Source organism: Boeremia exigua (genome assembly GCF_020726555.1).
Source record: "Boeremia exigua strain MPI-SDFR-AT-0100 chromosome Unknown C7974scaffold_13, whole genome shotgun sequence".
NCBI classification, from domain to species: domain Eukaryota; kingdom Fungi; phylum Ascomycota; class Dothideomycetes; order Pleosporales; family Didymellaceae; genus Boeremia; species Boeremia exigua.
In genome coordinates, this window is record NW_025763530.1 from 248552 (window position 1) to 268469 (window position 19918).

Sequence of the window (19918 nt, forward strand, 5' to 3'; positions counted from 1 at the left end):
TGGTTGTTCACCGAACAAGGACACTGGACTGCTGGTGTGCGGGCTGGGACAAGGCTGATGTTGGATGTGAAGGAAATTGTAGACGCGACGTTGTGTTGTTGATATGGCGAAGGCTGCGCGTGACGTGACGAAGTGTGGTTGACGCGGAGGGGAGTGTTGTGGCCGATTAAGGCAGGCCTCCAAACGGCTCAGAAGCGTGGGCGACGGGGTGTCGCGTAGCGTGCCGACGAAGTGTGACGGTGTGCTGCGGAGTCTCTTGGACTGAGTGAAAGCAGGTCTCCAGGACAGGCGAGAATCGAATCGGCGAAGACTAGAAAAGAGCAGCGCCAGCGCCACGAGCATACAACACAGCAGAATAATGAGAAGGACGTGATTGAGAAGAACGGGATTGAGAGCAGTTAGCGAGTGAGAGGGAGGAGGGCGGGCTTCTTATGCACCCAGGCGTATTGTGCGCTGTCGACAATAGCCGCTGTCGACAATAGCTGCGGTTGGGTGAGTCTGCTATTGTGAGCTACAATAGCTGGGGTGTCTGGATTTGTGGCGGCCGGTGGGCGTGCCTTCACCTTGCAATCGCGGCCTCGTCCACCTCGTGAGGCGAGAGAAAGCACAACAAGAAAGAGCAAGCAGTCAAGAGAAAAGAACACGACGGAAAGATAATGTACGTTCTTGATACAAACACAAGGCCCAGCCTGAATATCCTCCCTCTTCTAACCCCAGCCCGTCTACCACCGCCCATCTCTACACCCGCATCTTGCACGGTGCTTGTGCACTCCTCGGTTGGGGAGTGGCTGGCAGCGCCCGGTCCGGCCGAGTCGTACGGCGTATGCATGTCGTGAAGTGCGGAGCGTCACGCGTGCGGCACACGGTGAAGTATGCTCGGCGGTGCATGTGGGCTCGGCGCATATGGGCGTTTCTGGTGGACTATGTGCATAAGCGCGTTTTTGGTGGACTCGGCGTCGGTGCTTGTACGTCACCGTCCTCGATCAGTCTCAATCAGCCTCAAGTCCAGCACCCCTCAAAAAGTCTGCATCTGCGGCGGCACAAACAACTGATGGCTCTGCTGGATCATCTCCTCAATCTTGCTCGTCTCGTTCATCTCAAAGTCGTGCATGAGCTGCATCTGCTGCTGCTGGTTCAGGCCCTCGGCGCGCGCCTGGCTCCACCCGGGGTTCAGGTAGTCTGCCATCTCGTACCCTTGATTGGCGGCGTAGTACTCGTTGTACAGCGGCGAGGTCAGCGGCGCGGTGTACTGATCGGGTGGGTAGGCGAAGGTTGGGTTCCAAGTAGGCATGGAGGCGAAGGTGGCGGGCAGCGCGGAGAACTGGGTTGTGGGCGGGTAGGCGAAGATGGGGACGTTGGCGTCCATGGAGGTCTTCGGGCTGGGGTCGTAGTGCTGTGGGGGCTGGGAGGACTGGGTGATGGGCGAGCTGGCAAAGGTGGTGGTGGTGGGTTGTGTCTGGTCGTGGTTGAAGAATTGGCCCTGGTTTGATAAATAGCCGAACGGCGGGGGGTTGTCCTTGGGCGTGCTCACCGATGTGGTGGACACGGTTGCAGGGCTCGTTGTGCGAGATCTGTTGATGCCGTCCACAAGGCTGCCCGACACGACGGAAGCGCAGTCGGAGGGCGAGTTGGCTGTTATGGGCACGTCGCCGTCCTTGGTGTAGATCTCCATGCACGCCCCGATGAGGTTGTGGTACAGCTCGATGGCAGAGGCGACTCCAGGCCATCGGTCAGACGCAAGCTCGATGGACTCCATGGCCACGGCCAAATGGCCTTCGACCTCCTCCCGGCTGTGCTGGCGGCGCACGTCCTGGTAGGACAGTGTCCAGAGCATGGTGTTGATGCACATGAAGATGGACTGCACGAAGATCCACGTGACGTCGACCAGCTTCATGTCGATCTGCCGCTTGCTCATGTAGATGTTGTACTGGCAGGCGTCGTAGCAGCGCACGGCGGCCTGCAGCGAGGGCCGCGGGACCTGGGGCGAGGGGCGGTAGATGAAGACGACCATGGTGTTGTATCGGCCGACGAACCTGAGCTGTTAGCAAGATCAGTATACAAGACCACGCACTTACCAGACTTTGTTCAAGCCCGAACCGCCGTCCATTTCCGGGCTCGTGTCTCGCCAGGCCTCGATCTTGCTCTGTATCTCGGCGAACCACGGGTGCTGGTCGTCGCGCGGCTCGTCGGTCTTGCGCTGGTACAGCATTTTCCGGATTTCCAGCTGCAGCAGGCGCATCTTGTAGAAGTGGATGCCGATCCATTTTTTGAGCGAGGCTTGCGGGGCGGGCTTGATGCCCTCGCGGGTGATGTAGACGTCGTCGACGAGTTCGGCAAAGCCCACGTCGATGTGCTGGCGTCGAGCGGCAAAGTGGGCCGGGCGGCCCAGGCTGTGGGACAGGCCGTAGTCCATGGTGAGCAGACTCCAGAAGAGGCGGCGCCGCATGTCGACCTCGAGCGGATCAGCGGGCCGGCCGCCGGATCCCCGCGTCACTGTCTTCTCCTCGTGGAGGCCGAGGGCCTGGCACAGGCGCATGCCGAGGCCGATGATGTAGTAGACGGCGGTGCGGGTCGGGGTAAGCAGGGAATAGCCTGCGACCAGGCCGAAGCACTGCAGGGTCTTAAGGTTCATGGGCTTGATGGCAGCCTCGAAGTAGGTCAGGGCGGCGAGATAGTAGCTGTCGGCGAGGCCCGCGTACTGCGTGTCCATCTTCTGCAGGCTGATGGCGATGACCATGCGCAGACAGTAGTTCTGGTAGGGGTCGGCGGAGCCGGCGTAGACGGCCTCGACGTCGCGGGTAAATGTGGGCTCGTGGAAGATGGGGTACATGGGGTGGACCTTGCAGTAGAACAGCTCGACCAGCAGGTTGGTCAGGTCGCGGTTGGGCAGGTCCTCGGCGGCCACGTCGCTGACCAGCGGGTAGACCTTGGAGGTCGGGCGGGCGTCCTCCTGCTCGAAGGCGGCCTTGATGGAGCGCTGGCGGGCGTGGGGCACAATCTCGGAGATGGTCTTGGACTCGGTGAACTGCTTCGCCAGCTGCATGACCAGGCGCGTGATGGTGATGCCGCTCGACGGGCCCAGGAACTTGCTCTCGTCCGTGTCCTGCACACGCACAGCGGCGGCGCCGCGCATGACGTCTTCGGCATCGGGCTCGTCGTCGCGGTCCAGGTCGGCCAGCTGGCGCTCGAGGTCGCGCACCTTGTGCTGCAGGTGCACGACGTAGTTGCGCGGGATGCGGCGGGCCTTGGTGGGGTCGTAGTACTCGCAGTGCGAGTTGGTGCGCTCGCAGGGCCCGCAGCGCGGCAGGCCGGGGTCGCAGCGAGTCTTGCGCTGCGCTCGTCAGTGTCCCGCCAGTGCTTCGTGCTCGCGCCAGCTCACCGTGCGGCAGCGGCAGCAGGCCGTCAGCGTGTGTGCGATGCGGCCCTGGCCGGCGCCGTCGTCGTCCGTCTTTGCGCGCTCCGTCGCTGCGTTGGCCGCTCGTGCGGGCTCCATGGCGCCGTCCTCAGGCGTCGCCGCGGGCGTGAGGGGTGGTCGGGCTCGGCTGGTTGCGCGCGGCATGCACTGCCATAGGGGCGGCGCGGGCGGGCGGTGGGCGGTATCCGAGGCAGCTCGCAGGTGGGAGGAGGAGGCAGCGAGCCTCGCCGTCGCGCTGCATGTGCGCTCAACTCGCACAACGAACACCGAGCCCGTCCCAGCAAATGCAGCAGCCGCTCGTGGTTAGCACCGCCCTGGCCCGGCGCCCACTCCCACGCCCAACTGCCGCTGCCCCAGCCAATCGCCGTCGCGGCACCACGCAGGACACAGCTGGTGCGGTCGTCACGGTTGCGTGCTGCCACAGGCCGACGTGAGCCTGGCCGCGAGCTCGAGCCGAGGACCGCCGCCGTGATAGGCCGGCCCAGCACAGAGCCTCCCGGCGCACCACTGCGCCCTGTCTGCATTCGCTGCATGGCCTGCTGCTACCACGCCGGCGCTGGCTACTTCCATCCAGTAGCTGACTCGCCGGTGCTGCGCTACGCTCCAACAGTATTGCCGTGAACTGCCCAGGGTCCAGCCAGTCGTGACGCTACTTGCCCGCACTGGACCGCCACCCGTCGCTCGCCCAACACCACGCAGCGCCCGCCTGTCAGACAGCGAAGACTGCTGCATCCGCGGACCTGCCTGTGGCCTGACGCCGTCTCTCCAGCGCTGCAGTACTGAGTAGGTAAGTGCCCTCGTCTATTGCAGCATGCCCCTCCATTGCAGCGTGCCCCTCTACCTACTGCAGCATGCCCTCTGCCTGCCCGCCTGCCTGTCTGTGACGCTCCTTCCCATGTGCACCCTTCGCCCTCCACGTGCTGTGCGCCCGCCATGAAAACCCCGCCCGCTTACCCGTCTGTTGAAGGCACCGACCTGATGGTCCTGGACACGCCGCTTCTCCGAGTGAGCCGCCCGGTGGCCGCGTGCTCGCGCTGCCGGGCCGCCAAAGTCAAGTGTGATGGCAAGCTGCCGGCCTGTACAGCCTGTGAAAAGTCGAATCGTGCGTCCGAGTGCTCGAGCACCAACGACCAGTTCGCCCGGGGCAAGGAGAGGAGCTATGTGGCCACCCTCGAGGCCCGCGTTGAGCGTCTGGAAAAGAAGATTGCCGAGTCGAGGAACAGGAGGAAGTCGTCGACCGTCTTGATGCTGGATTCGTCTGAGACCTCCACCCCCCGCAGGACCTCGGTCGACACCGTCAAAGCATCCAAGCCCATCAGCAAGCGCGCTGCCCGCCGCAAGGAAGCCTCGCAGATTGACGAGCTGGTGTCGGATTTCGGCCTTCTGTGAGTCTTCCACACAACTAACGAGCCATGCTGATGCTGACTCCACAGCGCCGTCAATGCCACGGCGAGAGACTTCTACGGCTTCACAACTGAGATGTCGTATGCCCGACTGATCCTGTCTGCTGCAGCCAAGGAGGCGCTCCCCACAGGACTCCACAAAGCCCTGCCCCCAAAGCACGCTGCAACGCCATTGATTCAGCACTTTCTAAACAATGTCTTCACTCTCATGCCCGTGTTTGAGGAAGCCATTCTGTACGGATCGATAGACGCCATCTACCAGCAGGGCGACGTTGCAACGCCCTGGGACAGGTGGATCGTTCGCATGGTCCTGGCCATCGCCTGCATATCGCAGTCTGAGCAGCGGGGTGACACTCACTACTCCGACGCCGTCGGCCACGTCAATGCTGCACTGGAGAACGCCGAGCATGTCCTGCACCCGGGCTACGTGACGAGCATCCAGGCCCTGGTGCTCTTCACCATCTACGCCGCCATGGACCCGCACCACTTCGACAGCTGGACCCTCATTGGCGCCGCCTCGAGAGCCATGGTTGACCTGGGCATCCACCAGGATCCGTCCAGGAATGTCACCGTCGCGAAAGGTAAATTGGAAGTCCGAAGGCGCGTGTATTGGTGTGTCTACGCCATTGACCGGTATGTGCATCACCCTCACACTACCGCCAAATTCTAACCCCCCAGATCCACATCTCTCGTGCAGACCAGATCGTTCTCGTTCTCCGACGAGTCAACTAACGTGGCTTTCCCCTGCCACAATACTGCGTCGTCGCCGAGACACAGCTCGCCGCGGACGCCCGTCTTCCAGCAGAACTTCGACTCTGCCCTGGACCTGTTCCGAATCCGTGAGATCCAGTCCGAATGGTACATGGACCTGTTCCAGTCTGGACGCGACCCCTGGCCCGAGGCATATTCCTACATCTGGAAGCAGTACGCGCGGATGACTGACTGGTTCAACGACATCCCGCAAAGCACGCTACCAGCGTTCAAGATAGGGTTCGAGATGGAGCTGCTCTACAGCTACGTCTACATTCTGTCGCCGAGTCCGCGCATACCGCATATTGATGAGTATGCCCAGCGGCTGATCTTTGAGCATTGCATCTCATATTCTGTCATACTGCTGGCCATCCTCAACAAGCCTGCGTCGCCCAGCAAGTCTCCAGTCACGTTTTACGACGCCATGCGCGCGTACATGACAGGCAGGCAGTTTGTGGACGTGCTCTCGCGCAACCTAGACGTCATCCTCAGTCCAGTCCCGCCATCTCCGCCTGCGACGACGACGAGTCCACCGATGACTTCAGACGACCCGCTCGCACCCCCCGCGCAGGTCGGGCCACCGCCCTTCCCCGTACCACAGCTGCCAGAAGGGCAGATGACGCCGCTCGACCCCACCGTGCGCGCCATCAATGCGCTCAACGACTACACCCAGATCCTCTCCAACTTCGGCCTGCGCTTCGGCTTCACCCACTGGCGCGACCGCTTCCAGCGCGAGTCCGCCGCGCTCTCCGCACAGCTCTACCAGCGCAAATCAACATCTCCACACACCTCCCCGCCCCACCAGATCCCCTCCACCTATCCCCCCCAGTGGGTCCCCATGCCGTCAGTCTCGCCCCACACGCCCGGCATCATGTACCCTGGTCCCACGACACCACCATCGCTGTTCCCGCAGCAAACAAGCCCCTTCTCGGCCAACATGTCCTACACAGGCGGCAACCCCTTCGACAACACATCCACCAGCCCGTACCAGCAGCCTCTCGCATACGACTCGCCCCAGCAGTCGACCCAGTCGCAGGCCCAGCCGCAGCACATGTTCGCCACGCCCTCGCCCCAGCCGATCCCCGACATGCCGCAGCCCACGGGCGGCACGCGCAGGGCGGTCGTGTACGGGCCAGGCATTCCGCGGCAGCACTCTGCGGGCGCGGAGAACGGGAAGGAGCACTGGCAGGTGCAGCAGCCGCAGAATACGCAGGAGTGGAACGGCGCGAGGGACGGGGGAGCCGTGCAGTGGGCGCAGGGCGGACACGGGCCGTGGGGGTGAGGTGAAGGATGATCGCCGAGGCAGTCTGCACCCATGGGCCGTACGACTGCTGCATCGTACGACTGCCGAGTCGCACGTCGCGAGTCGCCGCACACCGCATCCCGCCGACTGAAAACACCACCACGGAGAGTATTCTCGCGGCAGAGTATTCTCGCGGTAGAGAATTCCTGCGCTCCAGCCTTCTGGCCCTCGGTCGCGGGCTGACTCGCACCGCACCCGCACCCCCTGTCGCCGATTCTCCCCGCTCCGACTGCGACCACCCTTCCAGTCCTTCTCAAGTCCTCTGGCACGCCACGACATCGCACACCCGTTGGCGCACGCACCGCCAAATCAAAGCACGCTCTGTCACGTCCCGTCCTGTCCCGTCCTGTCCCGTCCTGTCATCTCCTGTCATCAGTAGTAGTAGCAGCCGCGGAACCACCCCGCCCCTTCCCCAACCCGCACCCTTAAGTCCAGGTCTAGGGTCTAGAACGCCGACGCCGGGAGATCTGCGGAGCCTCTGCAGAGCCGAACAAGTTCTGCGTGCGGGTTTTTAGTGCGCATCTAGGCCGCGCAACGCACGACCTAGCGGCGCACTAGCGAGGCGGAATGCGGGCTAGGGGGTTGTTCGGAGGGGGGCTAGACGGGCGGGCGGAAGGCTTGTTTTGAGGTCGGGGGTGGTGTCGCGTGTGTGTGCTGGGCGCTGGGGAGGTGCGTTGTGTTGTTTGGGTTGTGTGTTGTATGGTCTGGAGGCTGTTAGGAGGGGGAGAGGGAGAGGGAGAGGGAGGGGAGGGTGTAGAGTGGAGAGTGAGAGTGGAGAGTACAGAGTACAGAGTATCGAATGTCGAGCATTGAGCATCGAGTACGAAGTACCAAATACCCAGTCTCAAATACCAAGCATCAAATACCAAGCATTAAGTGCAAAGTGTTAGATACCAAATACCCGATGCCCAGTCTAAAACACCAAGTATCAAATACAAAGTACCAAAGACCCAGCATCAAAAACCAAGTACCAAGTACCAAGCACTAAATACCAAATTCCTAGTGCTGAATATAAAGTATCAAATACCCACTATTAACTACTTAGTACACACCACACAACACACCACACAGCACACTACACAGCACAGCACATGATACAGCACACAGCAACCCCCCTCCCTCCTCCTCCTCCTCCTCACGACCAACCTATCGATTCCAGCCTCTATTAACCCATCGGTCCAAGACTCGCTTCAGACTTGCTTCAGCCCATCGATCCAACTTATCAATTCAAAGTTCGCTTCAACACTCGTCCAGGCTCTATCCAACCCATCAAGTCCAGACTCTATCCAACCCATCGATTCAATACTCGCTTCTGGAGACTCGCTTCAAGATTCTAGCCCAGACTTGATCTAGACTTGCTTCAAGACTTGCTTCAAGACTCGCTTCGAGACTGTATACCAGACTGTATCCCAGACACTTCAACTCATCGATCCAACCCATCGATCCAACCCATCAAGTCAACCCACAGATTAAACCCATCGATTCAACCCATAGATTCAACCCGCAGATTAAACCCATAGATTCAACCCATCGGTCCAAGACTCACTTCAAGACACTCCATCTAACCCATCGATTTGAAGACTCTATCCCAGAGATTGTTGTGGATGGGGATGCAATTATAGATATGATTGTGGATGTGGATATGGATGTGAATGCAGATATATAGACGCTCAAATGCCATGCTATGCCCCCGCCCTGTCCAGCCCCCCTTCTCTCCTTCCTTCCACCGTTCACCGTTCACCGTTCACGCAAGCTCGCGCGGTGGTATCTCGCCTCGCCTCGCCTCGCCCCGGCGCAGCGCTCACTGCTAGCGTACTATCTCGCGACAACGCTGGCCAGGTGCCAGACGCAGCACCAGCCGCCCAAAGGGGTCGCGAGATATCTCAAGTCCTGTCGTGAGATCCGATGACACGCGTACGCGGCCGCGGCCCTGTAGCGCGACCCAGCGCCACCCTTGCAAGCCGCGGGCTGACCACTGTTTTCTAGTGCCTCCCGGCTACGGATTCGCGAGCGCGAGACACGCATCCACAGCTAACCCGACCCTGTGTGAACGTCAGCATGTGTCGCTCCTCACCCACATCACCCACACCACGTCACGTCAAGTTTCGACAACAACAAGGAAAGAGAGAAAACTCACCGCCCCTCCTTCTCCCTTACAACGTCCTCAATCACATCGCGGTCCAGCTGCGGGAACATGCCCGTCAGCGTCTCGACCACGACGCGGTGCTCCTGCACCTGGATGCGGCGCGCCTGCTCCGCCTCTGCGCTGGCCTGGCGGGCGGCGTCGTCTGCTGCTCTTTCGCGGCGGGCGGTTGGATCGGGGTGTTGCTGCTGTTGATGCTGCTGCTGCTGTTGTTGATGTTGCTGCTGCTGCTGCTGTTGATGTTGCGGCTTCTCGCTATACGCGCCGGGAAAGCGGTCGTGCCCCGGCAGCTGAGCATGCCCTGCATTCGCATTCCCGACGGGCGTCGCCGACGCGGACGCGCTGCGCTGCGGCCCAGGATCGTCGGAGAAGATGCGGCCGATGGTGCTGAGCGGGCGCTGGATGGTCCTCAGCAGCCCCGCGACGGCGGCGTTTTCCTCTTCCGCGGGGGGCTCCGGGGCGCGGTCGCGCAGCGAGGTCGAGCGGCGCGGGCCGGCGGTCTGGGCTTCCATTGAGTTGCGGGTGCTGACTTCGGGGCGCGAGGGGGACGACTTTTCGCTGACGTGGTGGTAGTGGGGCGAGGGCATGCGGCGGTGTTTGGAGGGCGAGGGGTGCAGGTGGGCGGGCCCTGCGGCCGAGTCGGGGTGGATTTCGGCGTCTGAGTGTTTTTCGGCAATGGCGCGGACGGCGGCCTCGACGTTGGTGTCGAATTCGGCGTCGGTGACGGTCAGGCTGGTTTTGTCGAGCCCCTCGATGAACTGCACGGCGCCCATCAGCGAGGAGATGTAGTAGCCGGCCTCGCCGCCGAGCTTGTCCTGGTTGCGGAAGCGCAGGATGTACTGCACGTTGCTGACGAGGTGGTCGGGGTTGGCCTGCAGCACGGTGTAGATGAGCAGCGGCACGAAGGCGTCGGCGGACTGGTCGGACTTGGAGGTGCGCAGGAAGCCGAAGATGACCTTGCAGCAGTTGAGGATGCAGATGATCTTGTCGCGCGGGGCGCGGTACGTCTTGATCTTGAGGAGCTCCTGCTGGGCGAGGGCGAGGAACTTGCGCCCCTTGTCGCCGACGTCCTTGATGTCGAGATGCTCCTCGCGCACCCACTTGTAGATGCGCACCTTCTGGGCCAGCACCTCGTCGCGCTCGACGTCCTCCTGGTGCTGGCCGCGGCGGCCGGGGCCGGGCGGGTCCTGGCGTCTTCGCCCCTTGCGGGGAGAGGTCGGCTCGGGCGGCGGGATGGCGGGCGAGAAGGTCTGGCTGTACAGGCGGTTCATCACCAGCTTCTCCATGCCCTCGCGGGCGTTGTCGAACTCGGCATCAGACACCGACCGCCAGACGTCGCACTGGGCCATCTTCTTGGCGATGAACTCGAGGAAGTCGGCGATGATCTTGACCTGCTCGTGCACCATCCACTGCTTCTTGGCGAACTCGAGCAGGAAGGAACGCAGAAACTTGGCGACGGGATCGGCGGTGCGGTGGCGCAGCTGCTCGAGGAAGCGGTGGAAGTCGAAGGGCAGGTCGGGCTCGGGCGCCGGGGCCGGCTGGGCGGGCTTGTACTGGGAGGCGTGGGCGCTGGGGGAGGTGGGCTCCACAAAGGACGTGTTGGTGCCGACGCGGTACAGCGAGGCGGCGCGCGGCGACTGGACTGAGACGGAGTGCACCGAGGCGGCGTCGTCGTGCGGGGTCGGCAGCGGCTTGTCGACGGGCAGGCTCGAGTGGCGCGGGGGGAACGAGGGCGACTCGAGCAGCGGGCCGGCAAGCTCCAGGCGCGGCGACAGGATGGCGTCGGGGGTCAGGCCGCTGTGCTCGAACTGCTCCATGATGCTCTGGATCTCCGACTGCTCGTCCTCGGAGCTGCCGTCGAGCTTGGCCGCGTAGGCAGCGGCGGCGGCGTCCTCGGAGCTGCGCGCGCTCTTGTCCTGCGCCGGCGACGGCGAGCGACTGGGGACGCTGGTGGCCAGGTAGCCGTCGTCCTTGGGGGGTGGTGGCGGCGGCGACGGCGAGCGCACGGGGGCCTTGCCCTTTGCCGTGGACGTGGGCGTGGGCGGGTCGACGAGCTCTTGTGTCTTGGTTGTAGGTGGATCGACGGTAATCTCTTGTGTCTTGGGCGTAGGCGGGTCGCGGGCGAGCTCTTGTGTGCTGGTCGTAGGCGGATCGACGGTAAGCTCCTGTGTGCTGGCGATGGGCGGGTCGAGCTCCTGTGTCTTGGTTGTGGGCGGATCGACGGCGAGCTCCTGCGTCCTGGCCGTGGGCTCGAGGGCGAACTCCTGTGTCTTGGCCGTCAGCTGCTCGACCAGCTCGCGGTCGTCAGGCTCGGGCGCGTCCTTTGCTGTGGTTGTCGCAGTGTCCGTCGCCGACTCCGTCACCGTATCCGTATCCGTGGTCGCTGCAGTTGCCGTGACTGTGTCCGTCGCTGTGTCTGGCGCTATGCCGTCTGCCGTGCTATCCTCCTTCCCCCCTGCCTCTGCCCCGGTGGACCCCTTCACGGCCACCTCGGCCACCCCCTCCCCTGCTTCTGGCGGCGCTTCATGCGGGCGGGCGTCGGTTGCGGCGGGCGGAGCTGCGTTCGGGAGAGACATGGGCCGTTCGGCGCTGCACTGCGGGCTGAGTGGCGGCTAGCAGCTTTCCATCGACGAGGAGCTCCGGTGCGTCTGCTGGGTGTCGTCTGCGCTCTGTGTGTCTGGTGCTGCGCCCGCGCTGGTGACCGGGCCCGCATTGCTCGGCTCGGCCGCTGGTGCCGTAGGCGTCAAGGGTGCGCTAGCGTCGCGACCTGCGCCACAACACCACAACCTCAACTCTCCATGTGCGGCATCTTCTGCGCCCTCAGTCGCCATGGCCACGTAGTCCCGGACGACCGCACTGCCGCCCTCCTGCGCAACCGCGGGCCCGACCACACCGGCCTGCACCAGTCAGATGTTGGGGAAGTTAGTGCGACTTTTTTGTCGACGGTGCTGTCGCTGCGAGGCACTGCAATCACCCCGCAGCCGCTGGTGAGTGCCGGCTCTGTGCTGTGCTGGAACGGCGAGGCCTGGTCTATTGGGGACGAGACCGTGACGGGCAGCGACTCTGCTGTTGTCTTCGATCGGCTGAAGACATGCACCGAGTCACCTGACAGCAAGCGTGCCGTGATACAGCTGCTGTCTAATATTCGAGGCCCGTACGCCATCGTGTTCTACGATGCAAATAACAACCACCTCTACTATGGCAGAGACTGCTTAGGACGCCGCTCGCTGCTAAAGAAGGCCACATCAGACGGCTCGCTCGTCCTGTCCAGCGTATGCGACAACACCACGGGCGAGGCCTGGGCTGAGGTCGAGGCCGATGGCATCTACGTGGTTGATTTGAATCACTTCACGGACTCCTCCAGTAGCACACATATCCCACACACCCGCCTGGGCGAGACGGGCGGACTCTCCTTTGTAGGTAGGTCCTGCACGTTGAGAAGCTTGCTAATGTCACTAGGCCCTCCCATTCCCGCCCATGAACCGTGACAGCCCTGACGGCGGCCAGGATCATAGTCAAGTAGTTAGTCTAGGCGACTCACTGCGTCGGTCTGTAGCACTGCGCACCCAGCACGTACGAGAAGCCTTTGAGGCATCCCCATCTGAAACTCACGCGGCCAAAATCGCAATCCTCTTCTCCGGCGGGCTGGACTGCACCCTCCTCGCAAGGCTATGTCACGACCTCCTCCCTCTCAGTGAAGACATCGACCTGCTCAATGTTGCGTTTGAAAACCCGCGCATCCACAGCAACTTGGAGCCTGGCGTCAGTCCCTACGAGCTCTGCCCCGACCGCATCACAGGACGGTCTTCGCACGCAGAGCTGGAGCGCGTATGTCCACGTCGGTGGCGCTTCATTGAGGTCAATGTGCCCTACACAGAAACCCTCGCCCACCGCGCAACAGTCATGGCACTCATGCACCCGCACAACACCGAAATGGACCTCTCCATTTCATACGCCCTGTACTTCGCCTCGCGCGGCGCTGGCCTTACTTCCTCCCCAACCGGCACATCACCCTACACCACCCCCGCCCGCGTCCTCCTCTCCGGCCTCGGCGCAGACGAACTCTTCGGCGGCTACCAGCGCCACGCCACCGCCTTCGCGCGGCACAGCTACACCGGCCTGCTCGACGAGCTCGCTCTCGACTTCTCGCGCCTCGGCAAGCGCAATCTGGGCCGCGACGACCGCGTCATCAGCCACTCCGGCCGCGAAGCCCGCTTCCCCTTCCTCGACGAGTCCTTCATCGCGCTCGCCCTGCAAACCCCCGTGCAGCAGAAATGCGATTTCGGCCGCCCGCACGCCCCCGCCGAGGACCCCGACGCGCTCATCGAGCCTGCAAAACGCGCGCTGCGCTGTCTCGCGTGGGATCTGGGCTTGCGCGGCGTCGCGCGCGAGAAGAAGCGCGCGATCCAGTTTGGCGCGCGCACGGCCAAGATGGAGACGGGCAAGACCAAGGGCACGCACGTGCTCGCGTAGTCACGTAGTCACTCACCCACCACACATACACGCGTAAGTCCTTTGTTTTCTTCTTCGCTGTCTCGCGCCCCTGGCTGTGATTAGAGAGTACCAAATGCGTGAGCCACTCAGTCCGTCCTCCGGCGCTGTCTTTACACGGGCGCGTCGTGGACTTGGGTGGTGGTGTGCTTGTTTAAAAGGCAAGTCTGAGCCAGGGGTGCGAGATGTTCTTACAATTGCTTCGTCCGGGTACTGTTCCGAAGGGTGCTGACGGTAGACGTAGTGTAGTGTGGTGTGGTGTAGTGGGTGGTGGGTAGTAGATGCGGGGATATGGGGCGTGTCACCTGGATATATCTGTTGCCTTCTGGCGGTCTTGGAAGATTACGTCTTCGCCAGCATACCCAGTAGGCTTCCAACTTGCAATGCATTACCTCCACTCCAGCGCAGCGATCCTTCGTTTCCGGCGTCGCAGCTGCGTCGGCCGCAACTTGACCTCTCCTCCACGCCGCACCTACAAGAATCGAACCCGCATCTCTCTCTACACGTCACACTCATGCCTGTCCAGCGTCTGCTTGTGCAAGCTGACGGTTTCTGCGGTGTTGGATCATTGGGGCGCTAGGCCGACAAGGGGGGTGTTCGTACAGTCTGGTAAACACGAATATATATGGTATTATGCATGTGCTGTTACCTGATGAGTGACTCACGCGGGCTGATTGGTTCCGCGTAGCCTACTATATAGGAAACCGAGGGCTCATAAGTAAGGGGAAATCACAGTGCGTCGAGTATAAGCTGACTTGAACCCATTGGGTGAAAGAATATATACGTCCCAAAGTACCTATAAACAAGATGAACAAGAACCTCCACCTTACGCATCCACACCCTACCCCTGCAGCCCATCCGCAATCATAGCATTCAACAACTGCACATGGCGATTCGCATTCGACTCGCTCCACTCGGTATCATAATTAAGCCCATACGGCCAAATATGCGAGCCACCACAGTTAATCACCGCCGCACTCCCATCCCAGCTCCGCAACAGCGGCAGCGCCGTGCGCCAATCCCCCGCCGCGCACTTGCGGTCAAACGCCGCCGTCTGCCCGATCCCCAGCGTGTGGCTGATCTCGTGCAGCGCCGTGCGCTCGTTCATGTACGCCCGGTTCGACCCGAAGCGCAGGTCGCCGTTGAAGTTGGCTTCGGCGGTGGGGACACCGGGCGCGTAGGCTACGCGGATGGATTTTGTGGCGCTGCCGAGGCGGTTGTAGCGCGCGGCGGCGAGGCGCATGGCGGACTCGATGCGGGTGTAGGCGTCGAGCTGGTCGGCGGTGGGGGCGCTTGCTTTGGCGAGCGTCCAGGAGATGGCGGCCTGGGTTGTGGAGAGGCAGGCGAGTGCGGGGACAAGGATGGAGAGCTTCATGGTTGCTTAGTTTCTGGGACTTGAGGTGGTGCGCTGGGAGTCAGGGTGCGGTGAGGCTTTATAGAGCCCGGGACAGTATGCTGTGTCCCTGATCATCACTATCAGTCTAAAACACGACATGGAAACATATTGCAGGGTGAGCGAGCTTCCGCAAGCAGCAATTCGCCCGGGTGCTGTTTGATAGCCAGCAGTCGCGAGGTGCCTTGTATCTCGGAGCGGCAGTGTTTAGATTGCCTTGGCGCCTGTGTTCGAAACAACATGCCTGTCGCAGGGTTCATGCGTGCCGATCCCAGTCCCCCACAATTGCTGAGATGACAGCTCGGTGCAAGTGCCGGGCAGCGGAGCATTGGCAAGGCTGCAGGACATATGTCGGGCGTTCACGTGGTGAGGTGCAGCGGCGATCTCGCTCCAGCGCCGAACACTGGGTTCCGCCGAAACGCTGTTTTCTCCGAGTGTTTGCAAACAGAGGTTGTGCGGGGAAACTCACGAGTTGATTGGGCCAGATTAGGATTTGCAGGGACCATTAGTCGTATCGCATTAGTTAGCTGGTATAACAGGGGTGGACGTCGCGCGGTATGGCATGTATAATATCGAACATGTATAATACCATCGAGCATTGCTCGAGTACTTGCACAAATGGAATTCGTATGGTCGTTGTATTGTCGTATATGTGTGAATTGAGCAGTCGTAGAATTACAATCTTAGGCGCCGCCCTCGCGCTTGGCGTATTCGTCCTCCATCCTCTCTTCGTACAGTCGCTCGGCCTCCTTCTCTTGCTCCTTCTCTTGATCGCTCTGTTGCGTGGTTGCGCTGGCTACGCTCTGGGTCTCCGGGTGCGAGACATCGTGCGCTGTCTGCGCGGTCGCTGAGCTGACAGATGTTGACGTGGAAGACATTGTTTTCTTGTTGAGGCAGTCGAAAGGCTGTGACTGGCTGGGCTTGTAGGAGTAGAAGTGGGTGTGCAGAGAAGCAAGACTCGTAGGCAGCTCTTATACCTGCGTTGTGGTTGGAGACAGCGACGTCATGATGTGGCGTTGTGGCTGTGCAACGGCTGGAAGCTTCTGCGGCGCGTGATTGGCAGCAGGACGTCGTGGACAGCCGTCGCATCGAAGCACTTCTGCAGACTCGAAGCACTTCGCAGACTCGACGCATGCTCGAGGCTCTCAATGCAATGCCATCTACCCCGCCAACGCCTTCGTAATAACCTCCTTGGGCCGCTCCCCCATCGGAATCTCCAGCGCCAGCTCATGCCCCCTCTCCGTCATCTTCCCCCACGTCTTCCTTAAAATGCCAATGATCTTCTCCTCGTCATGCTCGCGCTCAAACGCCTCAAACTGATCATCCAGAAACACCAAGCACGCCACGTCCTCCAGCACCTGCGTCTCTTCGTCCGCCTTCAGATCCTCCTTGCGCATCAGCGCGCCCACGCGCCGCGTCGTCTCCTCCGCGCACCCCGCGTCCGCGCAGATGGCTTCGACCAGCTCGGCCTGCCGCTTCTTGAGGAACGTGCGCCACGCGTGGTAGCCGACGCGCGTCATGGGGTACGAGGCGCGCGGGACTTCCCAGCGGCGGAAGTGCTGGGCGCGGATGGCGAGGCGGAGGTGCTCGGGCGCGTCTGGGGCGCGCTTCTCGAGGTAGGAGGTGCATTTGCGCGCGTAGTGGAGTTCGTAGGGCACGTCCTCGCCGTTGATGGGGGTTTTGGTGGGGTCGAGGGCGTGCGCGGCGTCGATGGCGGCGAGCGCTTTGGTGTAGGGCGATTCGGAGGCCATTGTGGCGTTGCTGTTGTACTTGCAGGCGAGAGGGGTTTGATGCAAAGTACGAGATGGTCAGCTGCAACGCGCAAGGTGCGATTTGCTGTCGTGGTAGCGGCGCGATTGCGGAGCCCCACATCGCGTGGGGTCGTGTACATCAACGTCCCTTGGCCGAGGCTCTTGCCTACAATTAGCCTCAGCCTTTGTCATGGAGTGTCTGCTTGGATTAGAAGCTCCTCGACACAGATCAACATGCGCTGCTGACTGACCGTAACTCATCCACAGAGTGTCCGATCACGCAGAGAGCTTGAAGCAGCTAGCCCTCGCAAATTACCGAGTAACTCAATCTCATCGGCTTCTTACTAGTCTTGTCGTCCTCCACCGTATTGTATATGCTAAAACAACAGTAAGGGGTCGGCGGGGCAAAGCAATACAGTGTGGATGCCTGTGTGGAGCGTACTAAATGGGCCATCGCAGTAGAGTGACCTGCCGGATTCCTTGCTCGACATGGTCACAGTGGATGTCAAGAAGGAATACTCATAACTGACCACTACTGCACTGCCTCTCGTTGTTCTACATTCTCCTTCGACACTCGTCAGCGCGGGTAAGACGCAGTGCGTCTGCTGTTTCCAGACCAGGTCCACATCCTATGTATGGATACGAGATGTGACAACAGCATCTGACTGGTCACATACATCACGATTGACATTCTGCAGGGTAAACCGTCGTTATTGGCTTGATATAAAGCCAGTGTTCAGCTTGTACCATCACGCATCTGTATCATGCAGACTCTTTTATGTAGTTTGTACGTACTACCAAACGAAGACACCATGACCCGACCTTGCAAAGTCTAATCTACACATTACCTGCAACCCACCAGCACATCCCTCCCGAACACCAACCCAGCTCCTCCCGCCTAGACGATCCCTCCTCTCCGACCTCCACGAACCCTTAATCCAACACACTGTCGCAGCCCTACCCTCACTTCCACGCCCTCCCCGGATCCGCATCCACCTCATCCCCCCAGTCCCTCGCCCTCGCCTCCATCGCCAGCACCAACCCCTCCACATCCCCCTCCCTCCCCCCCCTCTTCCCCCTCCCCAACCTCTCCCTCTGCACCGCCCGCCCCGGATACTCCCTCGGCCAGCCCTCGCGCCTCCACTCCCTGAGCCTCCCCCACCCGGCGTAGAAATACGGATCCGCGTCGAGCCGCGGCTGCGCGTACTGCGGCTCAAGCGGTGGCAAGTGCGCGGCGTTGGTGTAGAACACGGGGTCGTGCGGGTGCGCCTGTGCGAGGTCGAGGGCGATGTTGATTTTGCGGGTGAGTTCTGTGGCGATTGCGGATGCGGTTGCGGGGGAGGCGTGTTCGAGTGCGGTTAGGGCGGCGGTGTAGAGGGCGAGGATGGTGCGGCGGGTTGGGGCCGCGCAGTAAGGGCTTGTCGGGGAGGTGTGGAGGGCGAAGCGGGTGCGCTGGTCCTGGAGCGTGGTGGTGGTGTGTCGCCAGTGTGGTGTGTTTGGTGGTTTTGGGGCGGGGGGGACCGGGGGGCCGTGGAAGGTGGTCCATGTCATTGGTGGGCCTTGGAGGGAGCGGGTGGAGGGGACGAGGGGTTGTTGGTCTTTGGAGGGATTTGGGTCTTTGTGGGGGATGTGCATTGTTGGTTGTGTGGGTGTAGATTCGGCCAAGGTGTTGGGTGGATGATGAGGGCTTGCTGTATGGCGTTATGAATTGGTGCTGTTGTGAGATGAAGAGAGTCGAGACCACGAGTGGTAATGGGAGTAAAAAATTGGGCGGTGGGGCCAATTGCTTGTAAGACAAGTGAAGGAAATGCTGTGTCGTAGCGTTACAAAGCGCCTCGTAGTAAATGAAAGCTATGTCGCTGCGGTTCGCTCGGGTACCTGCAGGTCGACAAACGCACATTACTTGGCATGGACAGGTACAAGCTGTGGGTCCCTTAATTACATTTTTAGCTACTGTGTCACTGTATCAAAAGGTATACAGCATTGACTCCTCAGATGACAGACATGTCCAAAGCACCTGTCCCAATCTCACTTGAAAGCCCGATCCGTACCTCCCAGAGGCCTCAGCATCTTTCTGCACCATGTCAGTTCTCGCATATCTACGTCAAATTGTTCCACTGCTTACAGTCTGCGATTCGCACGCTGCATTCGCCTGTCCACCTTGCGTTGAGAAGTCGCGCGGCGCACACCAGCCTTGCTGAAGATCACGACAAGGGACCTTCTTTTCACTTGCTTGGGCCTCTTGTTATAGCTTTCGTCGGCGCTGTCAGAATCTTGGCTAGCCCCATCTCCTTGACCAGGCACCAGTGTGCTACCGTTGTCGACTGCCTTGCGGAAGGCCCTACTTTTGTAGTATGCGGCAGTGCCAGGTGTGTCGCGCGGTCCGTCATCCCACGTATACTTCACCGTTCGAGATTTGGATCTTGGTTGCACCTCCTTCGTGGTATGGCCGTGAACGACGGGGCTCCGTGCTGGAGATGTCGTCGAATTCGTAGAGCATATGGGGCGAGCAACCTGGCGGGAGCTTGGGCCGAACGTGTCCTTGTACAGCGACTGTGATCTTGTGCGCAGTGGTATGGAGAGGCGTTGAGCCAGCCGAGGGACGCGCGTTAGGGAGATATCATCTAGCATGTTGGGTAGTGCAGGTGTAGTTGAAGTGTATTATGTGCCGTCTGCTTAGGAGCTAAATAAAGACGACGATGAAGGTGCCCAGCTGATGTCAGTGAAGCGTTTTAGATTCACTTCACCTCGCTTCCTCCCGTCGCGGCGGGGTAGTCAGCCATTTCCTGTCCATAGACTCCCAAGGATAGACTCAGCCAATTCGCGCTTGCACTGCTGAAGTGGCTATTGTGAGCCCTGTACAGGTGATAATGCGAAGCAATTAAGGTATATGTTTTGAGCGCGTCCCTTCAAATCAAAAGCGCCCAGATCCACGCCGTTTTCCCTCCAACTCCGTCGAATTAAGGTCGCCCGTGTCCAATCCATACCTCCTCGAACGTTCCTCCGTAGTTGCTGTATCTTACACTTACGCGACACCACATCCGAGCCAGCCAGCCCAGGAGCAGAGCAGAACGCAAAGACCTTGCAGAGGGGTTCCGACAGTCGAGGAGCATGCCGTTGAGCGGCTACCAAATCGCCCAGATGGCTCGCCAGAATGGATGATGAGCTGATTGCACGAGCCATGCATGATAGCTAGCTTACTTCCCTTATGCTCGGTAGACTAGACATGCGTCGACTACACAATGGGGCAGCGACGGTCGTGAATTCAC

At 60.9% G+C, this 19918-nt stretch overlaps 7 protein-coding genes across 7 annotated transcripts; 2 read left to right on the forward strand and 5 right to left on the reverse strand.

Moving 5' to 3' along the window:
• Window positions 1-642: 642 nt before the first annotated feature.
• On the reverse strand, window positions 643-3850 carry C7974DRAFT_404071 (fungal-specific transcription factor domain-containing protein). Its single transcript, XM_046142911.1, has 4 exons — window positions 3380-3850; window positions 2076-3331; window positions 970-2033; window positions 643-921 (listed from the first exon to the last, which is right to left on the reverse strand). Exons 1-3 carry the CDS (start codon window positions 3557-3559, stop codon window positions 1016-1018), a joined length of 2454 nt encoding a protein of 817 aa, XP_045992001.1. The 5' UTR covers window positions 3560-3850; the 3' UTR covers window positions 643-921; window positions 970-1015.
• A 398-nt stretch (window positions 3851-4248) lies between these two features.
• C7974DRAFT_66929 (Zn(II)2Cys6 cluster transcripitional activator) lies at window positions 4249-7148 on the forward strand. The gene is made up of 3 exons (XM_046147044.1): window positions 4249-4800; window positions 4849-5451; window positions 5497-7148. The coding sequence occupies exons 1-3, from the start codon at window positions 4349-4351 to the stop codon at window positions 6848-6850; spliced, it is 2409 nt and encodes an 802-aa protein (XP_045992002.1). The 5' UTR covers window positions 4249-4348; the 3' UTR covers window positions 6851-7148.
• A 1719-nt stretch (window positions 7149-8867) lies between these two features.
• C7974DRAFT_437278 (uncharacterized protein) lies at window positions 8868-11590 on the reverse strand (the record flags this gene model as incomplete). Its single annotated transcript, XM_046145183.1, has 4 exons — window positions 8868-8913; window positions 9009-9514; window positions 9545-11209; window positions 11306-11590. 4 exons carry the CDS (start codon window positions 11588-11590, stop codon window positions 8868-8870), a joined length of 2502 nt encoding a protein of 833 aa, XP_045992003.1.
• Window positions 11591-11796: 206 nt separating this feature from the next.
• Window positions 11797-13782, forward strand: C7974DRAFT_66955 (asparagine synthetase domain-containing protein 1). Its single transcript, XM_046147045.1, has 3 exons — window positions 11797-12430; window positions 12474-13520; window positions 13750-13782. The coding sequence occupies exons 1-2, from the start codon at window positions 11813-11815 to the stop codon at window positions 13485-13487; spliced, it is 1632 nt and encodes a 543-aa protein (XP_045992004.1). The 5' UTR covers window positions 11797-11812; the 3' UTR covers window positions 13488-13520; window positions 13750-13782.
• A 402-nt stretch (window positions 13783-14184) lies between these two features.
• C7974DRAFT_66957 (uncharacterized protein) lies at window positions 14185-15168 on the reverse strand. Its single transcript, XM_046147046.1, has one exon. It carries the CDS (start codon window positions 14878-14880, stop codon window positions 14347-14349), a length of 534 nt encoding a protein of 177 aa, XP_045992005.1. The 5' UTR covers window positions 14881-15168; the 3' UTR covers window positions 14185-14346.
• An 890-nt stretch (window positions 15169-16058) lies between these two features.
• On the reverse strand, window positions 16059-16649 carry C7974DRAFT_320806 (uncharacterized protein; the record flags this gene model as incomplete). The annotated part of the gene is made up of 1 exon (XM_046138768.1): window positions 16059-16649. The coding sequence occupies one exon, from the start codon at window positions 16647-16649 to the stop codon at window positions 16059-16061; it is 591 nt and encodes a 196-aa protein (XP_045992006.1).
• Window positions 16650-17612: 963 nt separating this feature from the next.
• On the reverse strand, window positions 17613-18284 carry C7974DRAFT_417670 (uncharacterized protein; the record flags this gene model as incomplete). The annotated part of the gene is made up of 1 exon (XM_046144098.1): window positions 17613-18284. One exon carries the CDS (start codon window positions 18282-18284, stop codon window positions 17613-17615), a length of 672 nt encoding a protein of 223 aa, XP_045992007.1.
• Between the last annotated feature and the right edge of the window lie 1634 nt (window positions 18285-19918).

Excerpts from the sequence above, each read along its gene's own strand:
- C7974DRAFT_404071 (XM_046142911.1), bottom strand. The coding sequence starts at position 3,559 with ATGCCGCGCGCAACCAGCCGAGCCCGACCACCCCTCACGCCCGCGGCG. Across the intron at positions 3,332-3,379 it reads CCTGCTGCCGCTGCCGCACG|CGCAAGACTCGCTGCGACCC; the intron begins GTGAGCTGGCGC and ends TGACGAGCGCAG. Across the intron at positions 2,034-2,075 it reads TCGGGCTTGAACAAAGTCTG|GTTCGTCGGCCGATACAACA; the intron begins GTAAGTGCGTGG and ends CTAACAGCTCAG.
- C7974DRAFT_66929 (XM_046147044.1), top strand. The coding sequence starts at position 4,349 with ATGAAAACCCCGCCCGCTTACCCGTCTGTTGAAGGCACCGACCTGATG. Across the intron at positions 4,801-4,848 it reads GTGTCGGATTTCGGCCTTCT|CGCCGTCAATGCCACGGCGA; the intron begins GTGAGTCTTCCA and ends CTGACTCCACAG. Across the intron at positions 5,452-5,496 it reads TGTGTCTACGCCATTGACCG|ATCCACATCTCTCGTGCAGA; the intron begins GTATGTGCATCA and ends CTAACCCCCCAG.
- C7974DRAFT_66955 (XM_046147045.1), top strand. The coding sequence starts at position 11,813 with ATGTGCGGCATCTTCTGCGCCCTCAGTCGCCATGGCCACGTAGTCCCG. Across the intron at positions 12,431-12,473 it reads AGACGGGCGGACTCTCCTTT|GCCCTCCCATTCCCGCCCAT; the intron begins GTAGGTAGGTCC and ends TAATGTCACTAG.
- C7974DRAFT_66957 (XM_046147046.1), bottom strand. The coding sequence starts at position 14,880 with ATGAAGCTCTCCATCCTTGTCCCCGCACTCGCCTGCCTCTCCACAACC.